Source organism: Pyricularia pennisetigena, chromosome 2 (genome assembly GCF_004337985.1).
Source record: "Pyricularia pennisetigena strain Br36 chromosome 2, whole genome shotgun sequence".
NCBI classification, from domain to species: domain Eukaryota; kingdom Fungi; phylum Ascomycota; class Sordariomycetes; order Magnaporthales; family Pyriculariaceae; genus Pyricularia; species Pyricularia pennisetigena.
The window spans coordinates 6,338,888-6,357,497 of NC_043741.1; the positions used below are offsets into that span (position 1 = coordinate 6,338,888).

Here is an 18,610-nt window from a genome sequence, read left to right on the forward strand (position 1 = left end):
CATGTTTTTTTTTTCTTTTTCTTTTTTTTTTTCTTCCGCGGCGTTATTATCTAGATATACCCGAGCAATCTGGCTCATTTGACGCATGAATATTTGTTTGTACGACGGTTGCATAGCTTGGCGTAAGGAGGGCTCAAGAAAAGTAAGCATTTAGCATTATTAGAATTGCATCAGCGCTAGACAGCATTATTTATATTACAATACAATATGAAACACCCGAATCGCCCGCACAAAGATGGTTACATGGACTGGTGGTGATAACTCCCTCCCGCTTAATGGTCACGTAATGATACGCTTCTAATTCGTGTGCGGATTATTCTCTTGATACGGCAGCATTGCACCTCGACAGGTGGGTTTGATGTCCGAGATTCTTAGCATGTTTTGCGTTGTGAGTGTCGGGGCGGCAATTACAACGCTATTCCTCTCTTCAGAGTGTCTAACTTCACACCTGTAGCCAAACGTGCCAATGTTCTCAGAGGCCCTGGGAAGCGCGAGGTGTCCAATTAGGCGACGTCCCAGTTCCCCTCATCGTCAGCCGCTTCGTAGTCCATATTCTCATCATCATCTCCATTGCTGTCTCGCGGGGAGCCGTGATCCCGGGTGCCGTCGTTCATGACATCGTCGTTACCGTCTGCCGCATCTCTGCCCTCGGGGCCCTGTTGCCCAGGGCTCGGTTTCGAGCTGCTTGCTGCCGTCTCGGCGGCCGAGTTTGGAACCCATGCCAGCTCTATTGGCGCCTCGATCCCGGGTATGCCCTTGCCGCTGGCCAGTCCGTAGTAGAAGGTCTCTGCCGTTTTCCGGTCGCTGAATGAAATGTGCACCGCGCCGCTGTCCTGTACCTGGATTTCCTTGAACTCACCGACGCCCTGTGATTGTTGAGTGTTCGAGTCAGTAAACCGCAGCTAGTAAAAAGAGCCGCAGCAACAAAGAACCGAAACGGCCAGAATATTTTGCGACGACGCGCATGCCCGCCAAGAACTTACGAGAAGGTACTGCCGGAGGGCCTCATCCTTGTCCGCCGTCGAGAAATCAACGCCAGACACGGCAATTCGCTTGGGTCGATGATCCAATGAATACATGGCGTAGGCAGCATGGTGGTTGCCCCTCCCCCGACCTCGGTATCCTCCACGGAACCCAGCTCTGGGCGGATATGTGCTGTAGTGCGGTGCGAAAGGATATCCTCCACGCCCACGGCCCCTGTATCCACCGCGACCGCGATATGCAGGAGGCCAGGACGACGTTTCTCCCGACTCTTCTGGATTGAGACCCATGGACCTTGCCTCCTCCTCCAATGCTGCCAAGGTTGCACGTAGAGCCCTCGTCTCTTCACTCTCGGGCTTGGAAGACGACCCAGTATCCGTGGAGAAAGTGACATCAGGTGACGAGCCTCGGTTATGTGACTCGCCAGCCCCCCGAGCGACAAGCTTGGCCCTGAGCTTCTTACGCTCCTCGTCAAGCTCCTTTTGCTGCTGCTCCAAATCCTGGCGCTGGCGATCCAATTCTTGCCTCTTCCGTTTCTTTTCTTCAAAGACCTTTTGGGCCTCCTCCTGCCTGCGCGCAAACTCCTCCATGTCCACCTCAGGCTCCGCAGCATGATGTTCTTCGCCTGTGCCGGGTTTACCACCGTTTGTTGCATGCGCGGCTTCGATGTTGCCTCCGCCGGCATTGCCGTTGGTTCCCGCTGGTTTTCCCAGCTGTTCATCATCGTCCTCCTTGCGCCAAAACACCCTGACAAAGCGATTATCAAAGATCACCTTTGGTGACCTATATGCCGCGTTTGCCGATGCCCAGGTCTCGTATTCCACCACTGCCAACCTTTTGTAAGGCTGCATGGAAACTGAAACGATCTTTCCGAACTGGGAAAAGAAACCCCTGACATCCTCCTCGGTGAAGTTCTCCTCTGGAATGTTCTCAACCACTATGGTGGATCGGCTCTTGTCATGGACAGGACCCTCAGCCGACAGCTGTGAGCGCCTTCCACCTTTGCCTTTGGGCCCTTTTGCCTGGCGATTGTCCAGAGGAAACTGGGGTTGTCTGCCATTGAAGGGGAACCCTGGCAGCGGGGGAAGGTTCATTGGCATCATTTCCTGACCATTACCTTGAGGTAGCAGCAATGCCGCATTTGTAGGATCATACCCTGCAAGTCGCTGTCAGCTAAACGATCAAAACCATCCGAACCTCAACTGATTTCCAAGCCTATATATAAAGAAAAGAGTCTCAGGTGCATACCATCAAACTGACCCGCTGGTGGCGGCACCAGGTCAAAGCCTGTCGGAGGACCATGTTCGAACTTGCATGTGTTACCTCTTGTACAGTAACCTTGCGCATCGTAGTCCCTGCATCGTCCCCGTTTCGATCCTTGGCCCCTTCCTGACCTTTGGAATCTCGGCGCCATCCCGCCGGCGGCTAGCGCTTGCTGCTGCTGCGCCACGAAGGCTTGCATCGAGTCGAGCATGGCCATTGGGTCGTAGTTAAAACCACTCCCCTGCGCTTCGGCGCCCGGCATGCCAGAATTTGCGCTTGGGTAGCCATTATGGCGTCGTGCTTGCTTGCCCCTCCCTCCATCGTACGTGTGCTCGCCATTCGGCTGCGAATTCGGGTCGTCAAAATCGCGATATGATCGTTTGCGCGACGGGTTGTCGCGAGGGGCGGCGAAGGCTGGTGCGGCCGGAGGTGGAGCGGCGGCATAGTACGCCGAGGCTGGGATCTGAGGAAGTGGTGGTGGTGGTTGTGCCTGAGCCTGTGGTAACTTGGGGGCCGGGGGAGCACCTGGAAGGAAGGACTTGTATGCGATGGCTGCAAATACGTCGTCGAGGAACACGGTTGACTCTGAGGGCGCAGCAAAAAGGACCAGCGTTAGCAATAATACTAGACATACGGGGGAGCCAGAGAGATGTGTATAGATTGGCATTTCTAGGGCGACAGACCTTCCTTGAGGAAATCGGGAATCTCCTCTTCACAAAGCTTTCGAACCTCCTCGGGGCTACCGTCATGGCGCAGCAGCGCAAGGACATAGTCTGCTAGAACATCGGGGTCGGCATCGGATCTGAGGCACGTACACGAGATGGAAGTTGTCAGCATTGAGCCATGGCAGTAAGTCAAGATTCCTGGATGGAAGGGCTTGCAACGAACGTGTTCTCGAGGCGTTTCACGATCCATGCCTTGAGAAGGGCAGCTTCCTCATCAGAAAAGTGCATGGTGAGCGGAATATGATGGGGGGGAAAGGGCTGCAGCCGCCCGCGATTACGGCTCGCAAATCATGAAATAATTGATCGCCTGGTTGCCTAGCATCAATTATGGATATCTCGCTCGAAAAGGTGTATAGTGGTTGGTTGTGGTGTGTCTCTGACAAGCAGCAGTTTGGACTTTGATTTTCAAAATGTTTGCCATGGCGCGGCCCGCGCCAGGATGAAGGCTTACAGGCTTGCACTGGCCCCACTAACGTGCAGATGAAGCCCAGTCAGTACCTTGCCTTAGCTCTCTTGGGTACGTACCCACTTATTGTGAGGTAGTTCGCTTCCGATCAGTACAACACGAAACCTCCCATAGAAAGAAGACAGAGTCGCTTCCTGGCGGGGCCGCAAAGGGTACATTTCTCACAGTGTTTAGACATGAGAACCATTGTCAAACAAACGTTTCTTTTATTTAGCAGTCGTATTTGCCCCCTATGTTTTTCGCCCGCACCGGTCAAATTTAGGTAAGTAGACAGGTAGGCAAGTACCTAGACAGACAAGGTAGAAATTTCCGTCTTATGTTCATTCAGATGGATGGGTCCCAAAGGTGGCAGCTAACTAGTAAAGATTTGACTGCTTGATAAATGTTCCCTTGAACATTAAAGCAAACTCCGCCCGGCTTTTCAAATTGGTAACGTGCGTCATGAAAGAAATGTATAATGTATGCAAGGTATCCTGTGATCCAATTGCTTATTCTGAATCCATCCTCTGCCGGCTACAAGCACTATGTGCTTCTCCAAAGCCTCCCAAATTTTTACAGAGGAGCAAATTCGCACATCGAGTCAAATACTCATAATTCATAGTACCTAGGAGGTCAACAGCCTACCCAGACTCTTTGACGCTTCAGACAGGGACATGAGTGAAAAGGTGGCTGACACTTTCGCCATTGTGTGTACGTCGGATAGCCTAGAGTAAGAGTTTATGCCAGAGGCCATGTTAATTGAGTCTTGATTCCTGGTGAGGTTCCGAGATCTTACCTCTGCAATGGTTGCTGAGACATCAATGACACGAATCTTCGGGCATCTGTCAACCTTGTTGCCCAGTGGTACGGTCTGGGGATGCGTGTGAGAAACCATATTAGCTTTGTCTGCGTAGTTCGCATCGAGTATTGCTTATTCTCACGTTTGTAACGACGACCTTGGACAGGCACGAGTTGTTAAGGTTCTCAATGGCGTTTCCGCTCAGAACTGGAACGGGTTGTTTGGTCAGCCATCGTCAACATCGATCAGAAAGTGCATCGCTATCAGCAACCTCTGAGGTGTTCCTAGTAAAAGAACATACTTCCATCTGTTTCAGAAGACTTGTTAGCTATCAGGCCTCATTAAAAATCGCCTCAGGTGATACTTACGGGTAACAATCGCAACCACCTCTGCTGCACCGTGGTCCTTTACAGTCTGCGCTGCCTTGCTCAGAGTGCCGCACGTGTCGGCCATGTCGTCGACCTGCCATGTCTTAGCAACATTTCACGATCCATCAGTCTGAGAGAATTCGTTTTGAGCTCACAAGGATGGCAATTTTGTCCTTGACATCACCAACGAGGACCATGCGTCCCACAACGTTGGGTCGTGGTCGCTCCCTGTCAGCCCCGAGAGGCTACTGTTAGCATCAATGACGCTCAATGTTCCTTATTCTTATCATGCTTCATCAGAAGTTGTCCATACTTGTGGATAAGGGCGAAGCCGAGGTCTAGACGGTCCGCAATGGAAGTCGCCCGCTTTGCTCCACCAGCGTCAGGCGACACGATGACGCACTTCTCGACGGGCAGGTTTTCCCTGATCCAACGCAGTACAGAGGGTTCCTGAACGTGTCAGCTTGGTAGGCGCAGTCGGATAGGTGTATGCGTGCACTTACAGCGTAAAGATTGTCCACAGGTATGTTGAAGAATCCCTGAATTTGAGACGCGTGCTATTGACGGCAGAGATTTAGCGACCTGTCAAAGCTTCACCTGCCCCTTGAATTGCATGGCAGCATCTTCTTACCAAGTCCATCGTGATGACATGATTGCAGCCGGCGGTTTGCTGTCCAGCCAGAAAGGAAGTATTAGTCATGCGCAAACAAAAAGACAGACGCCATGGCCGGCAGCCTTTGGCGACAGTTGCTGAGACTCTTTGCGCCTGCAATCAACATACAATCATATTCCTATTTTCAACATTAGAATTCTGCAACATTACTTTGTCTCAGAGAACGATGAACTCACGCTATGAGCTTGGCAGAGATAGGGGCTATAGAGATGCCTGTTAGTACCCATAAAGTCTCTAGAGTCTGATTTCAAGTAGAGGAGCATACCTCGTGACCTGTCCTTCTTATCTTGGCGAGCTAAAGTTCAAGTTAGACCTCATACTCCACACTCTGAGAGACGTGAAGTGGAAACACGAACCATATGCTGCATTTAAAGTGTTAGCCATCGTCATGAAACAGGACCAGAAGTCTGTACATATAAAACGTAGGAACACTCACGGAAGTTGGGAAGAACACTGCAAAACAAAACAGAAAGGAACGGGTTAGTAATTGCGATACATGCGCAAGCTTTATGTGATAGTCGTACCAAGTGATTCTCCTTGCGGAAGCAGTACGGCAAGCTGTTGAAATGTGTTAGTGGAGGATATATCATTATCAATAGTTGATAGTGACAACTTACCGTGTGTCATAATGAGGAGCTCCATCAGGCCTGAACTAATTGTTAGTCCACGGCTAAACTTTCTAAATCAGTGTCATTGGAGCCGGCAAGACGCACCATCATTTATGTCACCGGGCATGGTTGACTGAATGATGAATACGTCTTCATCGCGAACAGACTCGCCGACAGTGACACTGGTCTCTTGGTTGGAGTAGTTCAAGCTCAAGGTCTTTGCAATCTCGATACCAAGCCTGAGGGAATTCAAACCATGTCAGTATCTCCATGGATAGTTTTCTGATACCGTAAGAAACAAGTATATGCCTATAAGAACCTACCTATCGGCGACCAACCGCCCCAAAAGCATGCTATTAAGGAAGATGTCAGTCAGCATAAATCTCATAAAAACAAAAGTCCTTGTATATGCAAAGGTGAGAGATGGTGGTGATATTAAAGTGAGTAAATGAAGACTAAAGAACTAAAAAAAAAGAAGAAAAAAAGAAAAAGAAAACATCAAAGGTATCCCGTACTGAGAGTTGCCGCTGAGCAGCTTGATCGAATTGGACGTCGAAGACATGATGCTGGCCGCTCAAGAAATGTCGTACTCGTTGCCAGCTATTCGGGCCAGGATCAGCAGTAGGCGAGGCGCTGGTACGATTAAGTTGCGACAGGAAAAGTCTACACAAAGCAAAGTAATAGGCAAGGTATGTTGTGCATGCAAATAAATGCCGGAAAGGAGTGCAAAGAGAAAGCAAAGGCTGGGCGGAATTTTTGGTGGAGACTGAGTACAAGTCCAAAGTACACGAGACCGCCTGCCAAAATTTATGCCCCGCGCCGCGGGTTACATGCAACTGTCAGGGATCAGGCCCCCAGGAAAATGCTCCCAGCCTTGCACGCACAGTACCGAGATTTTTATTTTTTATTTTTATTTTTATTTTTTTTTTCTTTCGCATATACTTTGTATATACATTGCTCTATACTTGACCTACCCAAGTAATTTTCTCCCTCTTTCTTACTCACCTTCTTTTCTCTGAATATGTACCTAGCAAACCGATCTGGTAATTGCTGACAAAATAGACAGACGCTAAAAGTGGCTTGTCATTCTGACTTCTTTGTTCGACTCAATAGTAACTTTTCTTTTCTCGCGGGGGAAGGTACATGGAGTTTTGGTTTTCGATGGTTTGACACGTGATGGGAGCCTACACTGCACTGATAAGATCCTGGACCCACTTTCGATTGGCTACACCGACCAAATTGCCGGTAAAATCTTTCTCGTTGCTCATCCCACCAACGAAATGGCTTTGGCCACCGCGGTTTTCTCGATATAGCCGCATTTTCTGAGCGATAGGCTTCTTCCCAGCTCAATCACTTGTCGGGGTTGGGTGGGGTCTCCAATCTCTGTTTCTTGTAGACCTGGAAGACGCCCCGACCGCCCAGGGATTTGTCTTTGGCTGGTGAACCACGACCTGACCGCCTTTGTCTGGTCCGGTTCCCCGCGCTGACTCCAGAGCCGCTGACTGCTTGTTTCTTGGTCAATGCGAAGCCATAAACAACGTTCGACGTCACAATGGGCCGCAAACCCAATGCGCTGATACTCCAGTTTTTCGAGCGAGGTCCCAAGCTTGCCGACAACAGCAATCGCTATCCTCACACATGCAAGTCTTGCGGGGAGAACTTTCCCAAGGGCCGCATCGATAGCTTGACGAACCACCTCACGCGAAAATGTCCTGCCATATCCGAAAGCGACCGGGTTAGAGCCTGCCTGACAATCCATGGCTTCAACAAAGCTGCTGTCGAACATACCAGAGCGTCTGTCGCCTCCACAGCCACCGCCGCTCGCCCGCCCGTCGACATTCAGCAGGACCTAGACCTGGTGCAACGAGACTGGACTGCCCTCGAGACTCTGGCTGAGGTTTCCAGGCAGATTGATCTCAGTGAAAAGCACGACGATCGCGGCAATCCCGCAGGCGCATCAATACCGACAGAGACAGCGCTGCTGGGGCAAGAAATCCACGATCAGTTCTTGGCACAGAGCGCCCATCTTGGCTATAAGGATGACCATAGCCTGACGGTGCCCCCAGATGCCACAGGTAAGCCCAAGCCTGCGTCGGCACTCTTGGATATTTAATATCTAATACTAACCCAAACCTTGCACAGCACAAGAACAGGCAACCATACCAGGAGCCACGTTACCAGCAGCTACAGAGGCCGTCAAGGAAGAACCGACCGCTGAGCAACAGCTCGAGGCACTTATTCAGTCTGCAGAGCAAGAATCGCACTCAGCCGCTTTGAGTGTTGCAGCAGCGGCTACAGCAAGGCTTAATCCGTCCCTGCTGGATCCACAACTCCGCGAAGAGGGAGCGCTCGCGGCTGTTTTACCCACCACAGAAGCCCGTCAGACAGATGAAGCTCTTGAAACCGTCTCGACGGGCCCGAGTCAGCCATGGGGCGAGCTCACACAGAGCGATCTGCTTGCCACCGTCCCCTTGCGTGTACCAAGCCAGGCCGATAACCCATTGGTGCCCCAGCTGCTGCATGGACCTATCAAGGGTGGATTCCGAATGTCCAGCCCGAATGGCGGAAAAGCTCGGCACTCGAGGGCCCGTTTCGACGCAACCAGACGCAAAGAAGTACAAGAGGTGCGCAAGATTGGTGCCTGTATCAGGTGTAGAATCTTGAGGAAAACCTGCTCCAAAGGCCACCCGTGCGACACATGCAGGAAAGTCCTCTCCCCCCGCATCTGGAAGTCCGGCTGCGTGCGAACCAAGTTTTCAGAGCAGCTCGATCTGTACTCTGCCGGAGTACAGATAGTGCTTAACCAGCAGAGGCTCAATGATCTGAAAGCCCACGTCAATTTCGCCAACCAAGGAACCACTCTTGAACTATCCATATTCCCAGAGTGCAATTTTCACATTTCAGCCCAGGCTCTACAGAGCATCGGTGCCAAGGAAAGGACACCAGAGGAGCCAGAGAGACCGTGGGTGAAGGAGGAGCTACTTCTCATAGATTCAGAAAAGGAAGACTTGCAGGGCAGTGTGGAGCTGTACATGCGGCAAATTCTCCACGAGTTTGTTGAAAGGGAAAAGTCACAGTTCGCCCGCGTGACTTTAGATACGGCCATCACACTTGGCCATGAGACGCACGACGAGCTGCTGAAGAAAGCAATCGAGCTTTGGGGTCTGGTGGAAATGCTGGATCGAGAAAGACAGTGGAACATTACTGTCAAGTACGGCGGTCTCGATGGTAGGACTAGAGAAATCAAGGACTCGACGGATCAGGACTGTTTTACGACCATTTGTCTACAACTCACTGCCGCTGCCGAAAGGAAAGCGGCGCACACGAGCAAGCAGCTACTCCAGGGTATGCAAAGAGTCTTGCAGGACAGCAAAACCAAGATTGATCACAACATGTTCTTAACCACACTGATTCTCCTCAACTGCGTGGAGAAGACGACTTGGGCTTTCAAAGCGTGGGAACAGGATAGTCTCCAACCAATGTGGCCACTTGAGAAGGCTCCTCACAATTTCACTGGGCAAGGGTATGTCTTGGCCGACCTCCTCAAGATGCTGCTTGGCATCCGCAAAGTGCTGCCCAGGACGTTTTGTCGCGAATCCGATGGAATGCTTGCAACGCATGAAGAAGAGCCAGTTCTCCAGGGGTATTTTCACTGCCTGGAGCTCAAATGTAATGCCACTTTCCTTATCTGTAGGGGCTCGAATATATGTGTGGACCTTCTCGCTAACATTAGTCTTTTTCATTTAGTCGCCGACCTTCAGGCTAAGCAAGAACAGCCCATCTTCTCTCCCACAGACTCAAGGTCACTCGAACTCTTGTTTTGTTCCACTCTTCTTCTGCCTGCTGCAGAGTAAAGACTCGCGTCATCGTCTAATAACCAGTGTTGAACTAGCCTTGGGAACAGGAAGCTGTGGCCACAGCAGCACCCGATCTCCACGCCGTCTTGCTTTTATGACCTTGCATGAATTCATGACCTTTATTGAACATTCTCCGAACTCTTCCGAATGGTGTAGCGGTGTTAGTCGCTGTGGTGCAATTGTTTCATGTTTACTTCTGTGGTTTACTGCTGCCGAGCAGCGTTGGGACGGAAAATACTGGAAGGGACGGATGATAATGGATGTTAGAGCTTACAATACCCCCGGCTTCATGCAAGCAAGCCATGTTGATTTAGTGAAGTATTCCGCAATAATCCTTTTTTTCTTTTCTTTTTTTTTTTTCGTGGAAATGCAGATATGAGATGAAAGCCAAGCCAAGCCTTTCGGTGAGTAGGTTGGGGGTCATCTGTTATTTTAAGTCTGGCTGATTCATATCAAGTAGTCTGTTCCAAGAAGCGTTCAGGCGATACGATCGCTCCGAGCGCAACTTTTACAACGAGTCCTGGTGTGACATGGCATCCGAGGCTCCTTGGTCGCCGTTCAGAGTACTCCGCTGGGAACCACACTCACCTTCTTGTACCTATGTTGGAGGATTACTAGCGTAACTCGTATCTGTTCAACCACCAATGTGGGAAGCCAATAGAGAATGCTCCCTGAGGGAGTACCGTATGACGTGCCTTTCTTTACGAATAAGCAGGGCCCTTCACATCATCATCGTCCAAAATCGAACCATCATGTCATCATTCCAAGATTAATTTAGTTATATGCAGCCATTTTTTTTTCTTTTGCGAAACAAAGATCTCGATACACGCTTACGCAGTCAAGATGCTATTTCGACTGGAAAACAAGAACGAGACGTTGCAACAAGAATGCTATGCCCCCCCGGCGTAGAGCACATCATCTCATACGACATCCTTCCGCTCTGTCTGGACCGGGTTTGACTGCTTGACCTTTTTAAAACACGCAAACTCGCTCTTGCTGGCGTCCCTCAGACGCTTGAGAAGGCTGCGCAGCTCGGGCAGCTCGTTTTGCATGTTGAGCACGGCGTCCCTGTCGCTGCGGCTCTCAATCTCCTGGTAGATCTGGTTCTGAAGGTCCTTGGCGCGCTGCGTAGTGTAGTGCTGCAGGGTCTGGGCGGCGAACTCGACGTCCAGGGCGGCCTGCAGCAGCGTCGACAGGTCATATCGGGGACGAGTCTTGAAGGCCTCGAGGAGCTCGCGCGACGTCTGCTCGAGCAGGTACGAGAGCACCTGCGTGGTTAGCGATGAAGCCGTCGTAGACACCTGCGAGTGCACCAGGACTAGTGTCAGGAGGACCTCGTAGACGTAGGGCCGGGCCTCGCGGGGCTTGGCGCCGTTGGCAGGGGCCCAGTCTGCGGCTGTCACGCCGGCTCGGATGATGCCACGGAGCGTCTCAATTGACGGGCGCGTATACGACTGGAACAGCCGGGCGTCGATCTGGCCGAGGACGTCACGGATCGTCTTGGTCTCGTCGGTGAGCTTGACGGAGAAGGCGTTTTCGAATTGTGTGTTGAGAGAGGGCACCAGGTCCGACCTCAAGCGTTGTAGGTTGCTTAGAGTCAACAGCATCCGTACGTTCTGTTGCAAGTAGAAAGTCAGTAAAACGATGAGAAAAAAAAAAAAAAAAAAAAAAAAAAACCAAGGACACTAGAGCTGTAAGACTTACCCTGTCGCCCGCGTTAATTGTACCACTTCCAACACTGATGCTATTGGTGCCCGAACTCATGCGCAAACTTGTTAGGCGCGAGTTCGCCGCGCTCGTAGCGCCAAGGACTTCGGGGTCAGTAGTCCATTCGTCATCGGACTTCTTGATCGACCTCTCGGCATTCTCTACCATGCCACTCAGCGCTTTATACAGAGTGGTAACGTACTGGGAGCGAACCATCTGAAGCAGCTTCGTAGGCGGGGCCGTGATGATGTCTTCAGCACCAGCCTTTGCCGAGGCCTCGGGTATGTACAGAATCTTTTGCATCCCGGCAAGCAGGGTGCCCTCGAATGCTGAGAAGCATGCCGGCATCTTCGTGACGTCTCGATCTTCTGGCGCCCGGTTCCAGTCCTCGACATGCTTTATGGTCTCGGCATCCTTGTTCCACGCAGCACAGAGCGCAACCACGCAACGCTCGCGCGACACGTTGACCAGTGTCTTGAGAAGGTCCAGCTCCTGGGCGTCACCGAGTCCTACTGGTGCGATTGCTGCCATCTCAGAGGCTCCAGACCCAACCAGAGCCAGCATTTTCGACAGGTAGTGCACAGCACTGACGGAATTCGACCAGGGCGGCCAGAAAGCAAACTTCTCCCAAGCCTCGCCTCGTTTGGGTGACGGCGGTGGTAGGTTGTTGGGGTCGAGATTGAATCGGGGGTCTCTGTAGGCGGTGGGAGAGAGCGCACCGCCGACTGTTGTCGACATCGGCGTCTTGGGTGACAATGGCATCGGCGAGAATAGCAAAGAGATATCCTCGGGGGGTGGGCCAGCGAAGAAGATGAAGACGTGCTCACGCACCATTTCCACCAGCTCCACCGTGCCTTTCTGCAGGTTTGACGCCCAGTCCTCGGATAACTGATGGTGCACCAGCGATTCGCCATTATATCCTGTTGGCAGTGAGCGCTGAATCTTGCCATCTAGAAAACCTTGCACCGTCTGCCAGAACTCTACGACCTCTGCAAGAATGCCCTGCGGAGACAAGAGCGTGTTGAGAAACATGAGCATCTTCTCCCAAAGCTCTATTACGTTCCCGGAATCATAATTGGTAGGCCTCGAGTCGATTGACTGGCGTCCCAGCGCTCTCAAGTAAGATCCAATGGCCCGAGGTGCTGGTCTCTCACTGCTAGAAAGTCTCCGTCGTAGTACTTCGATCTCGACCTTGGCGCGGTCTGCATACGACTGGATCTTCCCCTTGAGGTTGTCGTACCGACTCAGCAGCCAGAAATATATGGGATTATCCTCAGCACCGAGCTCCAGCAACAGACTGATAAGCTCCATGTGCTGATCCTGGGGCTGTCCGGGGCCCTCAGACTTGGAGACGTTGTGTAGCGCAGACAGCTTCCGCCACACCGTCCTCTTGAAGGCTGAGATCTGCTCCTCGACATCGTGCCACATGCGTGCAGCTAAAAGGATTTGATACAGCTGCGAGTCACTAGGCGGCGTAGAGCCGAGCTGCTGGGCAATGCGCCGGGCCTCGTCTGCAAACCTCCTCGCCTTGGAGTACTCTTCTATCAGGCTCTCATGGTCCTTGCGCTTGATGCTGTCCGCGATGGCGGCGCTCGTCTCTACGTACTCGCCGAACCTGCCGAGCGAGTTTGCCACCGTCTTGAGATTTTCCTCACGCTCCTGCCCCCCCAAGGCAGGGCCCCAGACGTCCTCTGCCTTTGCGGAGACGTCCAACAGAGGCGTCTTGATGCCGGTAACGCCATACTCGCTCTCCTTGATGAGCGCATTCTTCTTGCGAGGATCCGGAGCCTGCGGCGTGAGCGGGGCGGTGAGATTGATGGTGCCACTGCCCGCTCGAAAACTATTCCTACTAGCATGTCGCGAGTGAGCCCTGGCACGCGCCGGGGGCGGTGCGGGCGGCTCGGCGCCCCTGTACTTCATCTCCTTGTAGACGTTGTCGATGGTTGCCTTGGCGCGTACGAAGCGCTCAAAGTTGGATTCAACCAGAACCTTGAGAGAGGCGGACTTTTGATCGATGGACTGCGACAGCGCATCGAGGCCCATGAGGAGCTGGTTGGTGTCGGCGGTGGCGTGCATCTGAGAGAGGAACAGGGCGGGCGAGAAGGTGGTGGACGAGAGGAGGAAGCGGTTCCTTAAGCGGGGATCGTCCTGCAGAGGTAAACCGTACTGCTTCAGAGTGCGCACGACGCTGTCTGTAGTTCCCAGAGGATCCGGCTCGTCCTTCTGCACCAAGTTCCCTATGCCATCTGCTGTCATCTCCGATCCCGGCACCACACTGCTCCTGGTGCTTACAGCTCTCTCGAGAGCCTGATATCTCGACTTCCTCCGATTGAGTTTTGCCTTTTTGTCATTGGCATCCTCCTCGCCTTCTGAGGCGTCACTATTGTCTTTCTCTTGTGGCCATACTTCGGGGGTCAGGCTCGTAATCTGATAATGTTCCATTACCGTCCTCTCGAAGTCGGCCATGTTGGCGTCGCGTGCGTCGGCGCACTCGTTCCGCTGCTATTGCACTACGAATCTTGGGTCTTTGGGTTTTGAGAAGCTGCGGCTATCGGGTCATCATTCGTTGTCTTGTGCCACTGGTTATCGTCGTAGCTCAGCGGGATGCGTCGCGTATGTAACTCAAGCTTGTGGAGGTTAGCGTGAACTCCAGATGGCCGACGTCGAGAAAGATGCAACTGCTGCCTCTTGGCAATCAACTCAGCATCATCAAGTCGTGAAAACCAGAATGATCAAATTGAGCTAATCAACGAGCAGCCAAGATCGATGCTTATAGAAAAAGATCTATGTGATTCTCTGCCTTTTAAAGAGCTGGACAAGGAAATTAATCAACACTTGCACTGCTCTGCCCTTTGGGCTCCAAGCTTGCCTTCTCAAAAGTACGGCGCGGAGTCGAAGTGCACTGTAGTACCTACAGTAGACTTAGGCACTAGGTACCTAAGCCTAAGTACCCAGGTGGGGGCGACTTGTTCCATGTGAAAGGAGTCGGAAGTATCGTATCCGCATGTGAGTGAGTGAGTGCCAAAACAGAATCGCCGATTTGGCTGTTGAACTTCAGGACAAGAAGAATATTCTTAATTCAAATCTTCGTCGCTGACCACTAAGCGCTTTTTATCACTTGTTTCTCCTGATTCGGCTCATATGCATACATTTTTTTTTATACTGTGCTTTAAATTTTGTATGTGATTATTTATTACATAGGTCGGCAGACTAGGAATTCCCTAGGCGTTTGTCGCAAGTTTCCTTGTTTTACTTTAGTCACTCTACATAAGGAAAGGACCTTGGTGACCTCACTGTCCGAAGGTTCCATCGGTCGCTGCTGGCGCGTCACTACTCCAGCCAACCCCAACTTTGATCTTGGAGACTTCGTTCCTTTAACATACCTACACCACCGATTTTCCAAAACAGTAATGCGCCTCGGTCTCTCTCCTAAAATTTGTCCTTAGAGAGGAGGGCGTTCTTTGGGGGTCTTTTCACAGTTTCTGTTTCTATTCATTTTTACTGTTCGCCTTCTTTTCTCTCCTTTTCTCGTGTACATACATGGTACCATCGCCACCCAAACCTACCACCACCAAGTCGCTCTACCTAGCTTTGACGAACCGAGCTTCCCCTATCGATGACGTCCTTTGTATCATAACGACCAATTCACCACACAAAAAGCTGTTCCATCATTCTACTGTCGAATTCCTTCATTGCTCTTGGGGCCACAAGCGCGTAGCTTGTAACCTGCCACTATGACACCTTCACGGCCGACAACGACGGGCTACGAGAGACTTGCACAAGCCGACCAACTCAGCGATTCGGAAGATGACGAACCCCTTGGACGCAGCTTTGCATCGCTGCAGCACCCGGCCGCACCGCGACATGCACCCATAGGCCAGCCAAGGCCGCACAGCGGCATGACATCGCCCAAGGCCGGCCGAAGCACCGGCAATGGCGTCAAGTTCCAAAGCGATAGCGGCTACGGCGGCAGCAGGAGACATTTTGGGGGCCACCGCCGGTCGAATTCTGGTGTGGATATCAAGGCCATCAATGCTCGCCTCGAGCGGTGGGCGGACGAGATCGCTTCCAAGTTCAAGCGTCATCGGGACAAGAAGCCCGGGGAAGACCAACGACTTGAGATCCACCACTCGGTCTTTCAGGCCCCCGAAGGTGTGCGCCCGGTCACAGCCGAGACGCTTGCAGATCCTAATGCCCACGGCGGCGCTCCTGCGATGAGTCCGGACGAGTTCGAGGCCATCGTCGAGAGCGTGCGCATTGCGATTGAGCAAGGCGTACATCCACTCCTGATTTCGCAGGGTAGCTCCGGCAGCTACTTTGCGCGGAATCCCGATGGCAAGGTTGTGGGTGTCTTCAAGCCCAAGGATGAGGAACCGTACGCGGCTGGCAATCCAAAGTGGAATAAATGGATACACCGAAATCTCTTTCCCTGTTGTTTCGGACGGGCCTGGTACGTCATCTTTTGACTGGCTCCTAAGAGGGATCTATGATCACTTGACAAACGACAGTCATGCTAACTCGAACGCGCTCTAATTGCAGTCTAATCCCGAATCTGTCATACGTCAGCGAGGCGGCTGCCTACACGCTCGACTGCCAGCTGCGGACGCATATGGTACCATACACGGACGTCGTGCACCTCGCATCCAAGTCTTTCCATTATCCGTTTTGGGAACGCTACGCACATTCGCGCAACAGGAAACCCCTTCCTTCGAAACCTGGAAGCTTCCAGGTGTTCTTGAAGGGTTTCAAGGATGCTAACATCTTCCTCCGGGAACATCCCTGGCCTGATCAGTACCTGTCTGGCTTCAGAACAAGCGACTCGCATCGCAACAAGAGAAAGCGATGGGCTGACAACTGCAGGCCATCCCGAGGCGCATCTGCTAACGGAGAGGATGAGAGCGATGATGAAGCGGGTGCCGGTGGGAGCAGTGGGGGCAGCCGAGCAAGTCCTCGGCCCCCAGGGCCCGATAATTTTGTCTGGACAGAGACCCTGAAGCAATCGTTCCGGGAAGAACTCGAGAAGCTGGTGATCCTCGACTACATAATGCGCAATACTGACAGAGGTCTGGATAATTGGATGATCAAGGTCGACTGGGAAACCGAGACGGTTTCGGTCACTTCGGAACCGGTTCAACTTAAGATGGATGAAGGCAACTCACGTGAGCCGGAGGATGCACCGCGACCTGTGGACTTGTCTCGCAGGGGTTCCCCAGAGACGAGGGCATCATATCCTTATAGGAAACAACAGCCAATGAACGCATCCACTCGGCCAACTTCGACAGCGCGAGATCCCAAGATTTCCATTGGAGCTATTGACAACTCGCTATCGTGGCCGTGGAAACACCCCGATGCATGGAGAAGGTATGTAGAGGGAAAAAAAAAAAAAAAAAAAAAAAAAAAAAAAAGCCTTGGCGCTTCAACACCCATTCAACCAGAGTGGATACTGACATGTCATCAATACTTGATTAGTTTTCCTTTTGGCTGGCTATTTCTGCCAGTCGACCTGATAGGTCGTCCTTTCTCGCAGCGCACGCGAGACCATTTTCTGCCCCTGTTGACTTCGACACATTGGTGGTCGCAAACGCAACTGGCGCTTCGTGAAGTGTTCCAACTGGATCCTGATTTCCAGGAGCGTATGTTTGCACGTCAAATAGCAGTGATGAAGGGCCAAGCATGGAACGTGGTCGAGACGCTCAAGACAGCAGACCATGGCCCGCTTGAACTTACTCGGCGCGCCAAGGTCTGTGTCTGGGACGACTTGGTGGACGTCCCTGTCGCCGTGCCTATGAGGGCGACCAGTTCCGAGATGTGTCGAACTTCGAATGCCGATGGCCCACTTGGTGGCGATGTGCTGTTGGAGGAGGAGATGGACATAGGTGCCGGCAACTCATCCTCCAAAGCCGTTGCGTCATCCAGTGCTGCGCTTGATGCACTTGACATCGCCAGTCCACCAGCAGATCTGCCTCATCCGGGTCGTTTCGAGCTTTCGGTTACGAATCAAGGTGAAACTGGCAATAGCGGCGGCGATGACATGGCGTCAGGGTTAGCAGTGGCGTCGTCTCCCGAGGAACTGGTCAGTCCTGCCTCGCCGACGCTGGAGATGGCACGAAGCTCCAAGCAACGGCCCCCGCTGCTGAGCGCGCGAAGCTCTCAAGGTCCGGGTAGAAGTCTGAACATGTATACGCCACACCACGAAAGGCGCTTCTCCTTTGCCACTGCGGCGAGCCGACGCAACAGTAACAGCATTGCGCAGCAGCTTTATGCGCCTTCTGCGGGTGGTGCTTCTGGTGGCGCAAGGGCTTCGGCAGATTCATTTGGTTCATATCAGTACGACGATGACATGGACGGCGATCTTGGGTACGCAGCGGCCGAGGGCATGGAAGGCAGCCGGCGCAAGGTGATTGTGGAGAGGCTGGAGCCGGTGAAAACTAGGAATCCTGTCTTCACATGGTGCTAATGGAGGACGTTAAGAGGGAAGGCAATCTGAGAAACTTGTACTGATATCTAGGAATATGAGCCAGACAGAGTACTCGCGCCTCATAGCAAAGCGGACCGGAAGGGGTTTGATTCTGCAACATTTCGTTATGTCCAGGCGTGCATTGGCGCCGCTATCTGGATCTACCTAGCTACCTATTCAGCTGCTTAATTATCTGCCGACCAATCTACCTGCCGGTCAGGAAGATAATATGCCTTAAAGAAGAGACAACAACAACTTGGACAAATGTCCAGGCTAATTGGCTTAAAACTTTGTTATGTACTGAGGCAAGGATAGGCAATCATCAACATATTCCCTGACACTAGACTACTACTAGTCAAACTGGTAGCTTTTTACACCGTATCCATAGCAAGCTGGATTCCTCCTCACGCACGAGTCTCCATTAAAAGTTCCGCCAACGAATCACCACGTACAGGAAACTAATCACCCGTTTTCCCTAAACCTGCACCAGTAAGTAAGTGGTGGGTGGGATGAGGGGGGAGGTCCCGGCCCGGAAACCGTCCACCCTTCTTCCCGTTCCCACTTTTTGTGTAGTGATGATGGATGGTAGTATGCGGAGTGGGTTTGGTTGGTGGGGGAGAGCCCGTAAGCTGTTCGCTGGCAGCTGGCTCCGTCATAAAAAAAGGGATCCGGGACCATGGGCATGGGTTTCGGGTTGAGAAAAGATTCCCGAGTGGGTGGTTTGTCT

At 52.2% G+C, this 18,610-nt stretch overlaps 5 protein-coding genes across 5 annotated transcripts; 2 read left to right on the forward strand and 3 right to left on the reverse strand.

Moving 5' to 3' along the window:
- Positions 1 to 503: 503 nt before the first annotated feature.
- On the reverse strand, positions 504 to 3,197 carry PpBr36_01780 (uncharacterized protein; the record flags this gene model as incomplete). Its single annotated transcript, XM_029888964.1, has 5 exons — positions 504 to 866; positions 984 to 2,137; positions 2,230 to 2,829; positions 2,928 to 3,046; positions 3,133 to 3,197. The coding sequence occupies 5 exons, from the start codon at positions 3,195 to 3,197 to the stop codon at positions 504 to 506; spliced, it is 2,301 nt and encodes a 766-aa protein (XP_029750616.1).
- An 879-nt stretch (positions 3,198 to 4,076) lies between these two features.
- Positions 4,077 to 6,424, reverse strand: PpBr36_01781 (uncharacterized protein; the record flags this gene model as incomplete). The annotated part of the gene is made up of 14 exons (XM_029888965.1): positions 4,077 to 4,139; positions 4,211 to 4,285; positions 4,356 to 4,420; positions 4,582 to 4,675; positions 4,737 to 4,809; positions 4,895 to 5,031; positions 5,085 to 5,138; positions 5,213 to 5,251; positions 5,520 to 5,549; positions 5,691 to 5,707; positions 5,872 to 5,901; positions 5,968 to 6,101; positions 6,186 to 6,215; positions 6,378 to 6,424. The coding sequence occupies 14 exons, from the start codon at positions 6,422 to 6,424 to the stop codon at positions 4,077 to 4,079; spliced, it is 888 nt and encodes a 295-aa protein (XP_029750617.1).
- A 990-nt stretch (positions 6,425 to 7,414) lies between these two features.
- On the forward strand, positions 7,415 to 9,716 carry PpBr36_01782 (uncharacterized protein; the record flags this gene model as incomplete). Its single annotated transcript, XM_029888966.1, has 3 exons — positions 7,415 to 7,937; positions 8,005 to 9,531; positions 9,610 to 9,716. 3 exons carry the CDS (start codon positions 7,415 to 7,417, stop codon positions 9,714 to 9,716), a joined length of 2,157 nt encoding a protein of 718 aa, XP_029750614.1.
- A 923-nt stretch (positions 9,717 to 10,639) lies between these two features.
- On the reverse strand, positions 10,640 to 13,892 carry PpBr36_01783 (uncharacterized protein; the record flags this gene model as incomplete). Its single annotated transcript, XM_029888967.1, has 2 exons — positions 10,640 to 11,335; positions 11,424 to 13,892. The coding sequence occupies 2 exons, from the start codon at positions 13,890 to 13,892 to the stop codon at positions 10,640 to 10,642; spliced, it is 3,165 nt and encodes a 1,054-aa protein (XP_029750615.1).
- A 1,268-nt stretch (positions 13,893 to 15,160) lies between these two features.
- Positions 15,161 to 17,883, forward strand: PpBr36_01784 (uncharacterized protein; the record flags this gene model as incomplete). Its single annotated transcript, XM_029888968.1, has 3 exons — positions 15,161 to 15,876; positions 15,966 to 16,787; positions 16,896 to 17,883. 3 exons carry the CDS (start codon positions 15,161 to 15,163, stop codon positions 17,881 to 17,883), a joined length of 2,526 nt encoding a protein of 841 aa, XP_029750612.1.
- Between the last annotated feature and the right edge of the window lie 727 nt (positions 17,884 to 18,610).